Here is a 15,899-nt window from a genome sequence, read left to right as displayed (position 1 = left end):
TTTGGGAAAAATGCATATACCGTAATTTAGCATCAAAAATCTGAACAAGACTGAGAGACAAGATTAATTAACTTATACATCTAGTGGTCAAAACAGCCCCTATACTTCGCAAGCCATGATGATCAGGTCTGCAGCTACATCATGCTACAAAAATGTAATATTTTTTTGGGGGGGTAGGAGGGACTAACATGGTGGCTCACTGTTTAGCATTGCAGTGCTGGAGTCCTGGGTTCAAATCCTGCCAAGAACAACATCTGCAAGGAGTTTGTATGTTTTCCCCTTGTTTGTGTGGATTTCCTTCCATACTGTAAAAACATACTGATAGAGGAAAATATAGATTGTGAGCCCTATATGGGGCTCACAATTTACATTAAAAAAAGTAATATCTTTTTGTGTGTAGCTGTAAAGGCTCCATTTGCATAGAAGCCAAGAGGTTCTGTGTGCTAGTGTAGGATGCATTTGTATGGCAAAGCATCCACACTCCCATAGAACAATATGGCAATTTGTTGTTTCCCACAGATTTCATATGAATTTGTAGAGAAAAAATGTTTGAAAGTGTAGATGTACAGTATGGACTTATAGCTTTCTATGGGTTGTATGGGACATTATAGCTATATAAAACGTAGAAATTGTACTTAGGCATTATGACATTACATAGCTCCCAATGAATCCAGATCCAGCAGGACAGTCCCAGTTTTACACCGCTGTCCCAAATGGTTATGCACTTTTCTTGTCATACACTGACTTTCTCCTCCATGCCCCACTTTAGTTTGTTCGCCACTGGAGCCAAGCACTTTGATTCTTCTGAGTCTCCACCCCATTGCCTGAATTACCTGTGAGACAAAACTCACATGATATGAGTCCTTGTACACTCCTGCACCTCAGTAGCCAGAGCAGGGGAGTTATAAAAGAGCAGTGCCTCATAGAAGAAGTACTCTCCTCCACTCCGGGCTCAGGAAGGACAGTAATCTGAGTGGAAACCTCGTCAAATCAGGTGCTGTGTATTGGGGCCCCCAGGGGTCCTGCAGTGTATAGGGAATAATATAGTCTAATATAGTCTAATCTACTACAGTATAGTCTATACAGTAATCCCTATATAACAATATCTATGTAGGAAGATATAGAAATTTCAGATGGCAAAATAAAAACATTTCCAAAGGATAGCTTTTTCACGTTTTTCTTGAAACTATTCATATTTTAGTTTTTGGGAGGTTTTTTTAGTTTTTTTTTTAATGGAAAAAAGAAGACTGGGCCTCCTTCCAAACTGTTTGAAAGGCATCAAACACTATAGCATAAAGCAGAGGATTCACAGTAACAGATGCCTTGTATCCAAAACCAGATTTGTTTGTATTGTATAATGCCTGTCACTGTTATAAGTGACATGAACAATGATTTGGCGCCGCAGGCTTTTGTTACTATTCTGTGCATATTGCATTATGTTCTTCCACAACCTGTAATGAGTTATGCTGTTTAGACATAACCAGTGTAATAATATAGATCCATTATTTGTTCGCTTATATAAAAGCAGATTGATGTCTTACCTCCTCCATTTTTCTGACATAAGTATGGAAATCTCCATACATTTCCCAAGCCAACCGAAAAGCCAACTTGTGCGAGAATATACTGTAGCTTGCTGTTCCAGGCTGGTCTTTCATCATCAATATCAGATCCATCCTCAAGATCTCTGTCCTTGTCCAACTCATCCTGGACCATTAGCTCACTCTTCTTAAAGCTCTCCTCGCAGGAATCTTCATTAGACAGCAGATCCTTAACAGATTCCACAACATCATCGTCCAGCTCTCTTTTAGCTACCTTACTGTTCTTAGGCATCTGAAAGTATGATACAGTTTCTGTATTGGCTCAAGATAGAGACTAATGTCCTTAAGTATTGGGTCTTGTCAAAGTTGATTCTGATAGAATACTTTTTAGTATTAGTCTATATGTGAAGTATCACTGGCAACTTTCTTCAAAGATCCATAGTCGTTGGTATTCTACAAGTAAATAACATATAGTGTTATTTATTTTAAGCAACAATAGAAAATAACCTATTAACATATGAAGGTAATCTATTTAGTTATTCTAACATCCACTTGGTTGTTTCAGAAACCCATAAAATGTACTGTACAGAATATTTATTAACTGCTGGGAAAAAGCCAAGCATGGGATTAAACTGACTGTGATATTAGTTAGGAGGGATTATTTTACATTCACAACTCATTATGTGAGGCATAATGGCTTTACTCAATGTACCCCCTTCACTGAAGAACATCGCTAGTAAGGAATATGCTAAATTCTTCCCACAGCATGAAGAAAGAGCTCAGAACATTCCCAGATTATAGTCGACCTCATCATCCAGCGTTTGTAGGGTCTGTATCCACTTTATTTCACACCACACAATGTCATATAGATTTGGTAGCTGGAATAGGTGACTGAAGAATTCATATAATTAAGCATTTACATATACTGTACATAGATATAGATACTTTCTAGCACTGTGCATAGGTAAAGTACTTAATTTAGGTTGTATGCACCTCACAACCAGGGGCGTAAGTTGAGGGGGTGCAAAGGGTGCAGTCGCACCAGGACCTGGGAGCCTTAAGGGGGCCATAAGCACTGGCATCAGTACTGAGATTGCAGCTTCCATCTGGTCCATAAACCAAGGAGACCCACAGATTACCTAACTACACTAATGTTGATTAAACTCCTTAGCACCTGTACCCATCACTATCAAGAATTCACTGTAGGGATGAGGTAGGGGGCCCCGGACAAAAGATTGCTCTGGGGCCCAGAGGACTTTAGTTATGCCAATACTCTCGAACAATCTTTTTAAGTATAGTTTAGTATCAATGCAGCAATAATGTACATGAAGTTGTGATATCCCTTCTACTACCTTTTCTTAAGCAGGGTTCACACTATCGTCGGTGTCCGACAGCTAGTGTCCAATGCTAATGTCCGCGCAAAATCTTGTAGGTTTTAGCTGTCCACTTGAAAAACTGGACATCTTTGTGAACGGACACTTAAGGACAGACACGGACAGTAAAGGACGTGCATGATGTCCCATTTAAAATAATGCAAAATGTAATGGACACAGCTAGTGTCCGATGATAATGTCCGCGCAAGATTTTGTTCCACATGGTGGAACTATTAAAGGATTGTCTTGTCTTATCTTATCTTAAGACCCCCTAGCATGACAGCATGAGGAAGGACAATGCCTCTGCACTTATGCAGGAAAAAAAAAGTCACCATTTTTTCAATACAATTACGGCAGGTAACTGACAAACCTGCACTAATATTTGACTCTATATGAGTGAAAGAGTTTCTTTATTCCTAAAGACATGTATACTAATATAATGTATATTTAGCAGTGCAAGATCTTCCATTTGTCTGCGGTTCTCATTCCACATTCAGGAGCTCAGCTCCTTACGGAAAATTAACCTAATATTTTTTTAATACTGCTATTCTCTTGACAAGTGAACAAATCTCATATCTTCTGCTTCAAAAATGATGTAAGGAAATATAAATTGGGAAGACAAAGTATTCTGAATAATCATAAATATCTTATTCACATGACATACTCAAAGAAACTTCAAAGCTATCAATATAACTGTTTGAGAAGTCTGCCAAAAAACCAAATCGCACCAGAGTTTCCATCATGTGACTGCAATTCTTGCAGGATTAAAGGAAAAAAAAAGTCTTAATTATTTTCTATAGTTTGTACAGCAGCTATAGTAGTGCACAGCAATGCAGCAGCGCCTTATTGTAGTAACATATATGTGTATTCATTAGATTAAACTTGTACTGCATTTCCAGTTCCTCCACCTCTACACACAAATTTGTGGTTTTGTCAAAATCTTAACACTCTGAGCCTAGACTAATTGTGATACATTTCCATAGGAAATAAGATAAGACTCCATTACTCATTATGAAAGTGACCTGAAGTGGTGACTGTCGCCAATGTGTTCCATAATACACATCACCCTTATCACATGTAGGCGTCCTGCGTACATACACATCCTTTATACCTAAAGCCTGCACCGTTCAGAAAAAAGTGCCCTAGACCCCACCAAAAATAAGAAAAACCTCACAAAAATGCATTGTTTAAAGGGTAACTACATTTTCGGACTTTTCGATTTCCTGGCAGTATTTGTGACGTTAATAAAATTTGTAGTATACTTTATTAACAAATTTAGTCTCCTTTCTGTGAAATCCTGGATCTCTTTATTCTTCTTTGTATTGAGAGCTATTCCTGCCTCTTACTGAATATTATGGTGTATGGAGTACAGGCTTGGAGTACGGGGCTGTGTAACATGTACCGAAAATTAGAGTAGGGGAGGGGTCACCTCAGTTACATCTCAGGTGTTATAAAATGTACACACTGGCTTTTGGAGGTCCTATGACACTAAGGCTGCAGTGCTATCTACATTGCTCAAAAAAGAAAGGGAACACTCCAATAACACATCCTAGATCTGAATGAATGAAATATTCTCATTGAATACTTTGTACTGTACAAAGTTGAATGTGATGACAACAAAATCACACAAAAATCATCAATGGAAATCAAATGTATTAACCAATGGAGGCCTGGATTTGAAGTCACCCTCAAAATTAAAGTGGAAAAACACACTACAGGCTGATCCAACTTTGATGTAATGTCTAGAGATGAGTGAGTAGTACTCGATCAAGTAGGTATTCGATCAAATACTACGGTATTCGAAATACTCGTACTCGATCGAGAACCACTCGCTATTCGAATGTAAAAATTGCTATAGAGTCGGCCAATCAACGCTGGTTCTTCTCCTACCTTTAGAAGTCTTCTCCGTGTAGCTTCCCTGCGGCGTCTTCTGGCTCTTCATGCACTCTGCCAGGCATCGGGCCTGGGCAGAGCCGACTGTGCATGTCCGCTTGTAGTGCGGGTGAATTCAGAGCCGGAAGATGCCGCGGGGACGCTGCAAGGAGAAGACTGCTCGGAGGATCCAGCCCGACCCTCACTCGTGGACTTAGTAAGTATAATTTGATCGAACGTTGCCTACCCCTGAAACGAGCATTTTCCCCCCATAGACTATGATAGGGTTCGATATTCGATTCGAGCAGTTGAATATTGAGGGGCTACTCGAAACGAATATCGAACCTCGAACATTTTACTGTTCGCTCATCTCTAGTAATGTCCTTAAAACATGTCAAAATGAGTCTCAGTAGTGTGTGTGGCCTCCACGTGCCGATATGACCTCCCTACAACACCTGGGCATGCTCCTGATGAGTTTGTGGATGGTCTCCTGAGGGATCTCCTCCCAGACCTGGACTAAAGCATCTGCCAACTCCTGGACAGTCTGTGGTGCAACAATGAAAAAAACACTTTACTGGGAAGTGTGGTTGACCTTCTGACCAAAGACAGAACAAACAGCTATAGGGGTCACTGCAGTCACCCTTGCGAACAGGTCCCTAAGCCAGTTTGCCACATAGGTCCCCTCAACACATTACTATCTTTAAATATAGGGAATTGAATATTTACCTTTTCTTTCTGCAAAGCACTGATGTGATGCCCAGTTGTGTACCTCTTTTAATGACCTTCTAGCTAAGCTGTCTCCTGCTATATGAGAGTACTTGCAGTACTATAGTGTAGGTGACAGGGTTGCTGGGAGGACAACAGAAGAGGTACTAAACCAGGCACAACATCAGCGCTCTGCAGGAAGAAGAGGTATGAAATTCACCAGAGTTTTGTGTTCTGGACTATATGCGTTGTATATTGGGGTGAAATGGGAAGAAATCCTCTGTCTACCAATAAGTATTTGGACACCCATGTAAATGAAGATATCTGCGGTCGTGATGTACGTCATGCCTTCCGCCGTGAAATAGGAAACAGCATTGGCATTAATGCATTGGCATTAGTCACACACAAGATGCCACAAAGTGCAGAGTTGTCTGATTACGAGAAAGGGGTAATTGTGGGGTACCAAAGAAATGGTCGATCCTTAAGGGACATAGCAAGCAAACTGAATTACCCAAAATTGACAGTGGTCTATGTGATTATGAAGTGGAAGGTGAACGGTGATTGTCGGAATGTGCCCTGAGTCAGCAGACCCCCGAAACTGGGAGATAGAGACCGACGAGTGCTGGCCAGAGAAACCGCACCCAGCCGATGGCTCACATACACCAGGAGTTTCAACAGACATCCGGAAGTATTGTGCCCATCAATACCATCCGTAAGGAAGTATCTGCTGGGGTCTACCAACTATTGTATATGGATAAATGTTGTTTTTCTATTCTACCACAGGTGTCCAAATACTTATTGGTAGACAGTGTATTACCTTTGAGGTTCATCAATATTTATGTGGGAGGACAAAAAGGACACTATGACCTATGGGGGGAATATTACCCAAGTGGGGAGACAATTAGGACACCTGCCTATGTGTGAGGGGACACTGTTACCTATGGGGAACTATTACAAGTATGGGGGGGATCATCTGGACACTACTATGGATAAGTATTAGCAATGTGTTAACATCAGCCTCATGGTTGCCTTCTACAGACTATAACTGTAACTACACCTTACTGTCATAGCTACATTTGTACAGTCACAGAATTACTAACTGCCCTTTCAATACAACCACAAGGCTGACGTGGCCCTCTGCTAATATGAGTTTGAGACCCCTGCCATAAAACATAACTTAGAATAACTAATATTATTTCAACTCATAGAAAATTAGTATAAATAGCACAAAGAGGGGTGGGTATTGTAGACACCCCCAAGAGATTTAGAGAGGGGAATCCCTCTATGATGTCCATATGCCTCCCATGCAATATTAGGTGGCAGTTTGTATTCATTTTTATCAGCTCTATCTTAACTAAAACACAAATTCTCAATATAATGACGATGAACCAGATTTCCCAGTTCAATACATGTTTTCCACTTTTACATGAATAGACTACAAGCACATGTGTTTTCATTTTACACCATTTTTCTGTTTTCAGTTTTATGTCAGTGAAAAGTAACATTACAGTTTACAGAACATCCAGTGGCGGAATAATCACAGGAAGTTGGAGGTACTGTAGTCTTTTGTCTTGATAAGTTCCTGCAACATATCATTGTACATAACACAGAGTTCACATAGGGGCCACACGGTGGCTCAGTGGTTAGCACTGCAGCCTTGCAGCGCTGGAGTCCTGGTGTTCAAATCCCGCCAAGGGCATAAAACCATCTGCAGGGAGCTTGTATGTTCTCCCCATCTTATCATGGATTTCCGTTCCATATTCAAAGAGATACTGATAGGTAAAAATGTACATTGTAAGCTCTATATGGGGCTCACAATCTACATTTAATAAAAAATAAAACAAAGTTCACATCCATCTTACATATTTTCATTGTTCTGTTTTCCTACAGAAGTAGAACGACAAACATAATGGAAGTTTCATTCGCTACAATGTAGTCCGTAGGGATTTCATCAAGAGGGTTTATCATTTTAGCACACAATTTCTGACCTTTTTGAAGTAATCTGTGAAAAAGATGTGGTGACCATTTTTTTGATAACCATCACGCGTCCATTTTAAAAACAATGAGAATAAATGAAAGTATTCACATGTCTGTTTTTTGTTTTGTTTTGTTTTTGACGGACATAAATGCGGTCAGTTTAAAGAATGGACTTGTTCTATATTTGTCATGGACTAAATGAATCAGTGGGTCCATTTTCAACAGGTATACCAATGGATTAATGTCTAAAGCAAGCGTTTGGGTAAAAAAAAACCTCTAAAAATCATCCATTTTTTCATGGTTCATTAATATGGATTCAAAGTGGATGACATTAGGCGGCAATGAAGTACAGACTAATGGACGCAAAACAGAAGATTGGTTCGGTACATCTGTTTTTCACAGCCGAAAAAATGGGCACAGTTGTCTGAATATAGCCTTACTAGAGATCATATGCACATGGTGACCAACTGAAACACAAAATAAGTTATATTTACATATTTATGATATCAATGATAACATTATAGTACGTTATTACATGATGAAGAATTATTTAGAAAACTGGGAACATTTTTAAGTCTCACAAACCAGTAGGATCATAGAAGAAGTTTTACTGAACCTTTGCTCCAGACATGCAAGTATGTCTATGCAGCTTTGTAGGTCTGCCATTGACTCTCATAGAAATAGACATTCTATGCTGTTGCATACTGTACATGTGACTTGAAAAGTGCAGTCAACTACAAGTCTCAGTACAGTTCAGGCAAAGGTATATTGGAATATCATGGCCAAATGTCAAATACTGCTACATTCTTCTAGCATATATTGGACTAACAATCACTTAGCCATACAGAGTTTTGTTACGTGGCTAGCCATTTGCTTTATAAGGGTGAGTTCACACGGAAGAAAGTGCCGCGTGATGTGGCATGTAGACGCCGCATGAGCAAAATAGCGCCGCGTATACGATCCCGGCTCCCATTGAAATCAATGGGAGCGTATATGACCCGCAAAAGCTAACGCAGCGTCTACGTGCCACATCACGCGGCACTTTCCTCCGTGTGAACTCACCCTTACTGTAATGTCACTTCCTATATGTACGTGTGAGAAACTATGGAGGCCATTACATTGGCTGTAAATTCAGCAGGGGTGCATTTTACTATACGTCACATTCTGTTGCATATTTCAGAGTTGCAATCTTGGGGACTGTAACTCTATGGAGGTTCTAAATGTATCTATGTATGTTCCTACAGCACAGTTTAGGGATATATTATGTACACTGAAGTCACTCATAGACTGCATTGAATGTTAATAAATACAGCACATACAGTCCTATGAAAAAGTTTGGGCACCCCTATTAATCTTAATCATTTTTAGTTCTAAATATTTTGGTGTTTGCAACAGCCATTTCAGTTTGATATATCTAATAACTGATGGACACAGTAATATTTCAGGATTGAAATGAGGTTTATTGTACTAACAGAAAATGCGCAATATGCATTAAACCAAAATTTGACCGGTGCAAAAGTATGGGCACCTCAACAGAAAAGTGACATTAATATTTAGTAGATCCTCCTTTTGCAAAGATAACAGCCTCTAGTCACTTCCTGGAGCTTTTAATCAGTTCCTGGATCCTGGATGAAGGTATTTTGGACCATTTCTTTCTACAAAACAATTCAAGTTCAGTTAAGTTTGATGGTCGCCGAACATGGACAGCCCGCTCTCAAATGATCTGAAAACAAAGATTGTTCAACATAGTTGTTCAGGGGAAGGATACAAAACGTTGTCTCAGAGATTTAACCTGTCAGTTTCCACTGTGAGGAACATAGTAAGGAAATGGAAGACCACAGGGACAGTTCTTGTTAAGCCCAGAAGTGGCAGGCCAAGAAAAATATCAGAAAGGCAGAGAAGAAGAATGGTGAGAACAGTCAAGGACAATCCACAGACCACCTCCAAAGAGCTGCAGCATCATCTTGCTGCAGATGGTGTCACTGTGCATCGGTCAACTATACAGCGCACTTTGCACAAGGAGAAGCTGTATGGGAGAGTGATGAGAAAGAAGCCGTTTCTGCACGTACGCCACAAATAGAGTTGCCTGAGGTATGCAAAAGCACATTTGGAGAAGCCAACTTCATTTTGGAAACAAAGATTGAGTTGTTTGGTTATAAAAAAAAGGCGTTATGCATGGCGTCCAAAAAGAAACAGCATTCCAAGAAAAACACATGCTACCCACTGTAAAATTTGGTGGAGGTTCCATCATGCTTTGGGGCTGTGTGGCCAATGCCGGCATCGGGAATCTTGTTAAAGTTGAGGGTCGCATGGATTCCACTCAGTATCAGCAGATTCTTGAGAATAATGTTCAAGAATCAGTGACGAAGTTGAAGTTACGCCGGGGATGGATATTTCAGCAAGACAATGATCCAAAACACTGCTCCAAATCAACTCAGGCATTCATGCAGAGGAACAATTACAATGTTCTGGAATGGCCATCCCAGTCCCCAGACCTGAATATCATTGAACATCTGTGGGATGATTTGAAGCGGGCTGTCCATGCTCGGCGACCATCTAACTTAACTGAACTTGAATTGTTTGTCCAAAATACCTTCATCCAGGATCCAGGAACTGATTAAAAGCTACAGGAAGCGACTAGAGGCTGTTATCTTTGCAAAAGGAGGATCTACTAAATATTAATGTCACTTTTCTGTTGAGGTGCCCATACTTTTGCACCGGTCAAATTTTGGTTTAATGCATATTGCACATTTTCTGTTAGTACAATAAACCTCTTTTCAATCCTGAAATATTACTGTGTCCATCAGTTATTAGATATATCAAACTGAAATGGCTGCTGCAAACACCAAAATATTTAGAAATAAAAATGATTAAGATTAATAGGGGTGCCCAAACTTTTTCATAGGACTGTACATAGAATCCAGAATCCAAAAATATTAACTGATAGCACAATGCAGCGTGATGTGAGTGCTATAGGGGCATATAAGGATTTTGTCCTACATTTAATCTATTTCTGGGATACAAAAATGTTTCCATTCATTTCTTTCCAACATATACATTAAACGTGAGACAAAATGGTGGTGTGAAAGCAGTCGTATGCTTGGCTCACATCTGCGTTGGTACTCCATCCCAGGAGTCCGCATGGGATCCCCCCGAATGGAATACCAAACGCAACTGCAGGCACTGTGCAGTGATAGCACACGGATCCCATAGACTATAATGGGGTCTGTGTGCTTGCCACGCGCTGCCCACACGAATCATGCGGACAGGAAAGTAGATTGCGAACCACTTTCCTGTCCGCATGATCCCTGCAGAGATTTGGTGGCAAGCACACGCACCCTATTATAGTCTATGGAGATCCGTGTGCTTTCACTGTACATGGCTTGCAGTTGCGTTCGGTATACGGTTCGGGGGGGGTCCTCATGCGGACTCTCCCAGATGGAATACAAACGCTGATGTGAACGAGACCTTAGCCTGAGGACAAATGTAGCGAAATACAGCTAAAAGCATTCCAGAAAAAAGAGTGGAAATGCAGCAGAAAAAGATGCAAAACGCTTTCACTTTTCACTGCTTTAGGCCGGGCCCCACAGTATAGAAACCTACAGGAAAATCGCAGCGTTTTGCAGTAAGTGCAAAGTGCAGCATGTCATTTATACCTACAGAAACCCCCATAGATATAATTGAAACAGAAAGTCAGCGGAGGAAAACTCTGCAAACTTTCTGTTTTAAGCGCTGTGGGAAGAACTGTGATGCGTTGCCGCTACAGTTTTTCCCGCAGTGCTTTTTGGCTGTGGGACGTCTCGTGGGGCAATGCAGTGTCCACAGGTAAAATGAACATATGGGGATTTTCAATAAAGCAGTTTTTTTTCCCCACAAAGAATGGATGAAATTAAACAAAATCTCCTTCACTTTGCTAGGACTGTAAAATACTGTTTTTGTGCCTCAGCCTGCGTGAACATCTTTATCTTGGTTACAAATGTAAACAAACATGACAGAAGCTAGTTTCGTCATGTTGTTTACATTATTGTCAATGGGAACGGATACAGAATCAGTCTGTGACTGTTCTCTGAGACAGTTTAATGTCTGTTGCGGTCATCCAATGACGCAAGACAGCAACGGACATTAGTAACGGTAGTGTGAACTCCCCCTAAAGGTGATTTGAGTGAATGTCTGCTATAGGCTGAAGCCCCACATTGCAAAAACAAAGTGTTTTTTCCCATGGGAAGAAAGGTGGAACACCGCAGGAAAAAATTGCTGCGTTCTACAGCACCTGTAAAGCGGATGGGATTCTAGCTAATCCCAAGCACCCATTGCACATTGCTTTGCTATGTGAGGTCTTAGCCTTATACGATATTTCCTTAGTATTTCCTGTGATTTTTCTGGTGTGAAACTGAGATCTCTGTCTGTATGAAAGCTTTGCAATAGCATGGCGATATTGCATCATCAAGCAAATACATTGTGTACGTACTGACAATGTAATCAATAATGAAATTACATTGAAGACATACCCGAACATAGGTTCAACCATGATGTCAATAAAGAGTGTTGCTTACAGTACATATACCCTGAAGCTGTACTTAAAGGGTTTCTCCAACTTTGGCTGCTCCTCTTACTACATTCATATCTAAAATGTATAATAACAAACAATATTTTGTGGGAGAACAGGTCACATAACTGGGAGAAAGTCGGAGCGCCCCTTTACAGCATTTTCTCAAGTTACTACAATTCCACCAGGTTAAAGGCACAAATCCTCCCTTAAACCATAGTAACCAACCATCTGTGAAAGTTATACAGTGAGAGCAAATGTTTGACTGGTTGCTATGGTTTTAAAGTAGATTTGCACATATTTGCAATGTAACTAAATAACCCCACGTTGCAATTTTCTGCTCAGGAATTCACACAGCATGTACTCACTATGTGCGCAGAGTGGAAATGACCAACCAAGTAGAGTTTAGATTAATTCATTACATTGTAACAGACACATGAAAGGTTCGTGTAGAAATAACTGTGATGTGTAAATCAAGCAGAACTCAATGTTGTTAAACATGTAACTATGTAACTGCTCGGACGTTCTGGTCATTTTGCTTAAGATTCTCTTCTGAAGGCAGTCGTGACCATGCTGGAGAACTCCCAGAGAGTTCATGTTTTAAAGATGACAAGAATACAATGAACTGGGGCGTTCCACTCAGATGAAAGTGGGCCTACCCTTGTCATTGAGGAGAATAGACATAAGAGGCAAGGGAGGAGGCGGGCATTTCTCTGCAAGCTATGCAAAGCTTCAGTGCACCAGGCAGCAGCAGGGCAGGGTTTACTCTACCGTAGTTTACATGGAGGAAGGGGGGCAATGGAGGCTGCCCTTGAAAGCCAATGCACTGGCACTGAGCATGGACAGGGTGCTAAGCAGCTTACTATGAGCATAGAAAATATTCTGCCATATCGTACACATAAATCAATAATATTTACTACCGGGTATTATGTCTGCGTGGCTGAGAGATGTATACAAGGGATGGTACGACAGCAGTAGCGCCACCTTCATCCCTTCATCCGCCCTGTCAGCTTATATGATTAGGACCTGCATCGTCCTAATGAGATTTAGTAAGGCCATCAAAAAGGGTAATGACATCAAGATTTACCACAATTCTACCTTTCGACCTTCACAAGCGCCCGAGGCTGATATCAGTAGAAAATGATTCATTCACATGGCGCAGAGGTAATGGGTTTCTCCATCCAGACAGTACGGTAAATCTACTATAAAATGTGGTGATAAGTAGCATTTACACGACAAACCTCAGTTAGGCGGTCTGTTTATTTTCTGACAATTCTGTAATATAAAATACATATTCCCATGCAGACACATCACCACAGTACAATAGGTGGCAGCTCTCGGTAGCTCTATAACGTAATAAAGCGGTTTCCTATAAAGCAGATGTTCAGTTTCTCATACGAGGATCTCACGTACAAAGCAGTAGAAGAGCAGCATGCTATGTGATTTCCCCTGTAGACAAGCACACAAGGGCCAGCAGACTGACATGCGGCAGCAGCATGTGTGGCAGGAACACACTCTCCATCCTGTGCTAGGGTCTGTGTAGAAATAGAATCCCATCAGCATCAGACAGGCCTCCAATGCTTTGTAAGGATCAGCACGCAGCATCACTGCCTCCGGTAGAATACCTTCATCTCTCCCCAATGTATCTGAACTACACATGAATAAAAAGTATAAAATTGATACACCTTACCTCCCGTCAGAAAAAAGATGAGGATGATGGGTGATGTGATCAGGGAGCACGCCTGCTGTGTGTACACTGTGTGATGATGACGGATCTGCACATGTTCCATCAGAGCTGGGTTAAGAGGAGGAATGAGTGGGAGGAGACTATGGTCTGAAACAAATCCACCTCATACAAGCTGGAGCAAGCTGCATGCATCATCCTGGTCCCAGGGAGTGGTCCATACACAGAGCAAGAGAGTCATCTTAGCTCACCCGAAATTATCTCTTAGGCCTGGGTTATATCATATTTATCCAAATCCTAAGTAATGCCTAATATATAATTATACGATAATAGGTAATATCATTGTTAAATAAATTACAACTAAGTTAAGCGGTTTCTGCTTTGTAGCCTCCTGTTTTATATTATATACTTTATGCTGTTGTTTATGATGACTCGGTATATTTTGCCTTCAGTACACACAATAACATACTGAACAAAAGCATAACTAAAATGAAACACAGTCCATATGCTAAATAAAGATACATTTTTACCAGGGAACAAATACTTGTTTGCACAACTATGGCCTGGATCACATCTGCGTCCAGTATTCCATTTGTGGAGTCCGCTTGGGACCCCAAACGGAATACTGAACGCATTGACAAGCGGTGAGCTTATGAGAGCACATGGACTACATAGACTATAATGGGGTCCGTGTGTTTTCTGTGCGGTCTCCGGATGAGTCATGCAAAGAGGAAAGTAGTTGAAGTACTCTTCTTTCTACATTTTCTGAGTGTATCCACAGGGAAAACACACAGACCCCATTATAGTCTGTGGGATCTATGTGCTTTCATAAGCTCATCGCTTGTCAATACATTCGGTATTCCATTTGGGGGGTCCCCAAGTGGACTCCCCAAACAGAATACCAAACGCAGATGTTAAACCAGGCCTATGACCAGCTTCAATGTCGGTTACCCGAGATCAGCGAGGTCTTGCTGTTTGAGACTTTGTCAGACACACTGTACCTTCTTTCTGAGGCAAGGGGCATGTACCATGTCTGCCAATAGTTTACTGCTCCACACTTCCTGTCTCTCATGTTCTATAAGGCTTTGGAGCTCTCTCTAAATAGTGAAATCATTACTTATATGCTTACTCCTGTTACATATAATATGTTCTCCCCAAAGCTATTGTAAAATAACAGACAACTAATAGCATAGAAAAGCCAAAGTGAACATACTATAGAAAATCCAGAGACACTGGACTCAAAAACAGGTTATGATGCAGCTACAAATAGTCACTGACATAGAAAAAGGGAAATATATACTGGGTAACCCTGGGTTTTCTCCAGTACTTCTTGACCGGGTATTTCTTAATTGACATAATCTGAGACAATACGGGTTGGCGTACGTTACCTGCCCCCAAGCCCCTCCTGACTTACCGTTTTCCACATTTGGGATATGCTATGAAATGTGTGCCGGTCTATCTACAGTACTATAAAACTGTGATAGATTCTCTTCTACTTCATAGTGTGTACATGACAGGAGATAGCCATGGGATCTTGTCATCCAGTTTTTACCCTTCTCTCACACTACTGTCATCACTTTCCTGATGATCCAGTGGGACATTCAGCTCTGGATCCTCTGGACAATCCTGGGAATATGGAGGACTGGGACATCTCTCTGGTGGATTTCTCTGACTGGATCCATCTGCTGATGTGAGGGGCTGCTGATCCTTCATCATCACCTCCTTGTACAGATCCTTGTGTCCTTCTAGATACTCCCACTCCTCCATGGAGAAATAGACAGTGACATCCTGACACCATATAGGAACCTCTCCGCTCAGCAGCTCAGTGATCCTGCTGGTAAGTTCTAGGATCTTCCACTCATGTCTCAGTGAATGAGGTGGAGGCTCGGTGATGGGGTCGGGGTCCTGCTCCATCCTCCTGACACACGAGGTGTCGCACACTCACCAGATGACTTCTTCACTACTGTGTAATGCTCTCCAGTGATCAAGGAGATGGTCTCCAGAGCGAGCTCTAATATCCTTGTAGACATGTTGTTTCTGGCCTCAGCCATCCCTGTTAGGTCATTGATGGAGAGGACCATTCTCTTACTAGGATAACTTTAGCTTTGACTCCTGAACCTGCAGGGTAATAGCGCCCCCCACTGACACTGCTCACACAGCCACAGAGTCAGAGCAGGAGGAAGAACCAGTCATGTGACTCCTGA

General features: G+C 41.2%; 1 protein-coding gene across 1 annotated transcript in view; it reads right to left on the bottom strand.

Moving 5' to 3' along the window:
- The window catches only part of SLC6A15 (solute carrier family 6 member 15), a 42,923-nt gene extending 29,090 nt beyond the window's left edge, over nt 1-13,833 (bottom strand). Inside the window, exons 1-2 of the mRNA XM_075274526.1 lie at nt 13,702-13,833; nt 1,542-1,991 (exon numbers count right to left, since the gene is read on the bottom strand). Of these exons, the coding sequence (XP_075130627.1) occupies nt 1,542-1,830 (289 nt within the window). The 5' untranslated portion in view covers nt 1,831-1,991; nt 13,702-13,833. The remainder of the gene's footprint in view (nt 1-1,541; nt 1,992-13,701) is intronic.
- Nucleotides 13,834-15,899: the final 2,066 nt, after the last annotated feature.

This window comes from Leptodactylus fuscus, chromosome 5 (genome assembly GCF_031893055.1).
Source record: "Leptodactylus fuscus isolate aLepFus1 chromosome 5, aLepFus1.hap2, whole genome shotgun sequence".
Lineage (NCBI taxonomy): Eukaryota > Metazoa > Chordata > Amphibia > Anura > Leptodactylidae > Leptodactylus > Leptodactylus fuscus.
The sequence above is the reverse complement of the archived record's forward strand: the minus strand, read 5'-3'. Positions and strand labels throughout refer to the sequence as shown.